The sequence below is a fragment of the Sturnira hondurensis genome, unplaced genomic scaffold (assembly GCF_014824575.4).
Source record: "Sturnira hondurensis isolate 20B ecotype Veracruz unplaced genomic scaffold, ASM1482457v3 Scaffold0000780, whole genome shotgun sequence".
Classification (NCBI taxonomy): Eukaryota; Metazoa; Chordata; class Mammalia; order Chiroptera; family Phyllostomidae; genus Sturnira; species Sturnira hondurensis.
Genome location: NW_028073411.1, coordinates 11,278,897 through 11,282,587, shown reverse-complemented (window position 1 = coordinate 11,282,587; position 3,691 = coordinate 11,278,897). Strand labels below are relative to the sequence as shown.

The following is a 3,691-nucleotide window of genomic DNA, read 5'->3' as shown; positions in this document are numbered from 1 at the left end:
CTTTCTCCCAAGCTATTGCACTAAAACATTTTCAGATCATTTATACTAATGTGTAAATGACTAACCCCGGTGCCATCCCTGTGTCTCACCACATTCCAGCCGTGTGGCCTCTCCCCTCTTCTATGATTTTCTACTATCTTTGCTCTTATACATGCTGTTATCTGCCTAGTGTGCCTCCGTTCTGCCCTGTTTCCTACCTAAAGATACTCTCTCTGGATTTCTTCTCCAGTACCACCACTTTTTTGAAGCTCAACCTGAGATCTTCCAGCAGTTTCTTCCTTTCTCTCTTTGGTTTATTGTCCTACCCCACCCTCCATCCTTTCCATCAGAGTCTTTATCAGAAGGTACTGTTCTTACCCAGACCTCTTTCCCCCGGGCCAGAAATGAGCTCCTCTAGGTCAGGGGTCCTGCCTATGGTGTCTGGTAATGGGCAGCTCTGACTTCAGCCAGTAGACAGAGTTTATCCAGCCTGTGGACTTGGCTGACAAACCTCCAAGGTTCAAATCCTGCCTCCCCTCCTACTATCTGTGAGACCCTGACAGGTGTCTCACCTCATGGCACAGGTGCCCCACTTGAAATCAGTACAGTGAGCATCAAACACCACAGACCAAGGGGACGGAAGTATAAAGAGAGGGGCTTGGAGTCTGTAGCCTTATGGGATGACTTGGGATGGGTTGGGAACAGGAAGTCATTCCTTAGATTTGTTTTCTTTTTGGCACTGATATATAGTGTCCTGCTTTTAAGTCCATTGGAATTACATACATAGAAACCAAACAACAGTTGAATGTATTTTTGAAAAATGCACAGAACTTTATTATCTTTGTTAATTCAGCAGGAAGTGCATTGCACTGAAATCATCCCTCTAGCTCATTCAAGCTCAAAGACAGCTCCTCATTGCTCAGATGCACATAGCTCTGTGGGCCATGGAAACATTGAGGGAAACAACTGCTGAAAATCACACCTAAGGAAGCTAATATAAATCCAACTCCAAAACACAAAACAGAAATTATAAAATCTGCTTAAACAATCCCCCCGCATGCTTGTAGCACAAATGTTCATCTTACAGGGAACTTGGAGCTTTACGTGTCCTGAAGGGCTGGACATGATACCTAATGGACCCTGTTCTATTTTGACCTCAGTAACATAAATTACCCTGCACAATGGTGATGAAGAGTTTGCATAAAGGGCCCCAGGTCTCCCCACAGTACTCCGCAGCTGTCTTCCCCAGTTTCAAGTCTACATCCTCCAGACACTCGGGATCATTGGAGCCCAAGATCTGGGACTCTGCAGGGCCAGAGAGGGTGTTCTCTTTGACCTTGTCAGGCTCCATAAGAGAGGTCTCATTGACTGTGCTTTGCTTCCTGGGCAACTGCTCCATGGACCCCTGGTTGGATTTCTCCCTAATCAGAGTAGAGTTCACCAGCCTGAGATTGGATTCTGGAAATTTCTTTCTGCACACCCTGGTCTTCAGGATGCTCTCGGAGTCCCCACAGATGGCCTTCTGAGAGCGCAGGCTCCGGCCAATTTGTTTCCAATAGCTCTTTTTGTTCAACTCCAGGCACGAGGTTGGATTGCCAGTAAAGAAACAGGAAAACTTCTCATCATGTCGGGTGCAGTCAACCTTCAGGATAATGCCCTTCTCCTTCTCAGTCACCACCCAACTGCAGTCAGCCTGGTCTCGGGTGACAAACTTGCCTTTGGTCAGGTACTTGGGTGGCTGGCTTCTCTGCTCAGGCTGGGGCTCGCCCAGAGTGGTGGCTTTGCTGACGTGTCTATTCTTGACTTCCTTTTTGCCATGCACCAAGGACACCTGAGCAGCCAGAAGGAGTACGGAGAGCAGGGTGAGGCTGTGGATCCTCATGTCTTCAGTTTGGTGGGAACCTGTGTGACAACAGGCAGGTCAGCCAATTCGAGGCACCAGTTTAGCAGTGCAGGGCTGCAAGCTGACCCTCCCTTCACACCGACACATGCTGGCCCACCTAGGAGTGAGACCAAGAAGCCTTCTGGTTCCTGGAATTACTAGACAAGAAGCCTGTCTATTCATATTTCTGCTTGACTGCGGTGTTGGATATCAATACCTTATCGCTCTTCATTCTTTCCTTCCCTACTCTCTGATCCTTATTAACTCTCACTCCCTCATTCACGCCCTCCTTTTCTCCTGCATTTGCTCACTCACTGATGCCTTATTCACTCATTCAACAAGCATTTATGGAGCACCTACTAGATGCCATGCACTAGATTAGATGTTAAACTTATCAAGGTAAATAAGAAAGTCTCACACCTTACAAAGTTAGAAGCAACGCTTTGGATATTCTTAATAGTATTGACCAGGAGTCTGCCTCAGTTGTGTCCCCAACTTGATCTTGGGCAACTCCCCGTCCTGCTCTGTGTCTCAGTTCATTTATCTGAAAATCGAGGTGTTGAATGAGACAGTAGCCCACTCTCCTCTCCAGTGAGCTGGATTTTTATCTCACATTCTACATGGACTCAGGTGGCCATGCTATGAGAAAGGACATGGTAAGTGGCAGGAAAAGTGATGTCTGACCCAGGGTTAAACATGCACAAGATTTGCACCCTCCGAGATGGGTAGGTTTGTGAGGAGGGGCATTTGGGATGAAGTAAGAATCCAAGGAAAGGCACAAAGGAGGGGCTATCATCCGATTTGACTGGGCAAGGTGACCCAGGGTGGATAAGGGTGAATTTCCAGCAGCGCATTTAGACTGTTGTAGCATAGTGCTGGGCTTGTACAATGCCCGTAAGCAATGCATTTGAGAATAAATCATTGAACCAATAAGATAACCTTAAATGCTACACTAACCTATGTGGATTTTATCAGGCAGGCAACAGTGCCACGCTTGAAAGGAGAAGAGAAGTCGTATTTCTGCACTCAAGCAGTATCTGATTCCTGCCTCATTGATCCCCATAAGAGCCCTCCCTGGCAGCTAATAATAAATCTCTCCAGTAACAGATGTGGCAGTTAAGGCTCAGACCAGCAAATAAGTCGCTCTAGATCCAGGGAAGGGCGGGGGATGACGAGGAGCCAGAACTCCTCCCTCTGGCCCTTTACACCACCCTTCTTGCCTTTGCCTTACTCCGCCTTTTAAAAATATTGGCAAGAAATAAAAAAGCAGTCTTGACCTCAGGATTTGGTTGGGGTTAATTCATGATGATAAGATGATTTGTATTATCAGCGCTCCATTTTAAAAGAAAATTACTGAATTTTGTATACAAAAAGGTTGGCCTAGGAAGCGGCCCTGATCTCATTTCCACCCTGGGCGTCGGACCTGACCTTAGGATTGAGAAAGGGAAAGACAGTCATAGGCATAAAGGTGGGGTGGGAGGCCAGGTGTACCTGATGAAGACCCACTCCTTCCTCACAGTGCAGGGCTCAGCCCCAGCATGCCCTGATGGGATGCAGACCCCAGGAACCTGAGGTCCTCAGGGAAGCTGGAAGTGGGGCAGACAATCACACTCTTAAGAGAGCCAGGCTCTTACCTTGTTCTGAGTGCAACTCCAGACACCGGAGTGAGCTTGCAGCTGTCTCTTCTGCAGTGCAAGACAGGGAAGGTTCTTTTTATAGGAGCCCAGGCAGACAGGGTTTTCAGAAGGCCCACACCTGTGGTGCTCTAGTCACCCTCCTCCCAGCCACGTCCCCTGAGAGGAAGCCAGTTCCTGCAGAGAAAGTGGTTAG

At 47.8% G+C, this 3,691-nt stretch overlaps 1 protein-coding gene across 1 annotated transcript; it reads right to left on the bottom strand.

The window, feature by feature from the left end:
- Positions 1–804: 804 nt before the first annotated feature.
- On the bottom strand, positions 805–3,691 carry LOC118986590 (fibroblast growth factor-binding protein 1-like). The gene is made up of 2 exons (XM_037045571.1): positions 3,496–3,691; positions 805–1,881 (listed from the first exon to the last, which is right to left on the bottom strand). Exon 2 carries the CDS (start codon positions 1,859–1,861, stop codon positions 1,136–1,138), a length of 726 nt encoding a protein of 241 aa, XP_036901466.1. The 5' UTR covers positions 1,862–1,881; positions 3,496–3,691; the 3' UTR covers positions 805–1,135.

Coding starts and splice junctions, on each gene's coding strand:
- LOC118986590 (XM_037045571.1), bottom strand. CDS start 1,861: ATGAGGATCCACAGCCTCACCCTGCTCTCCGTACTCCTTCTGGCTGCT.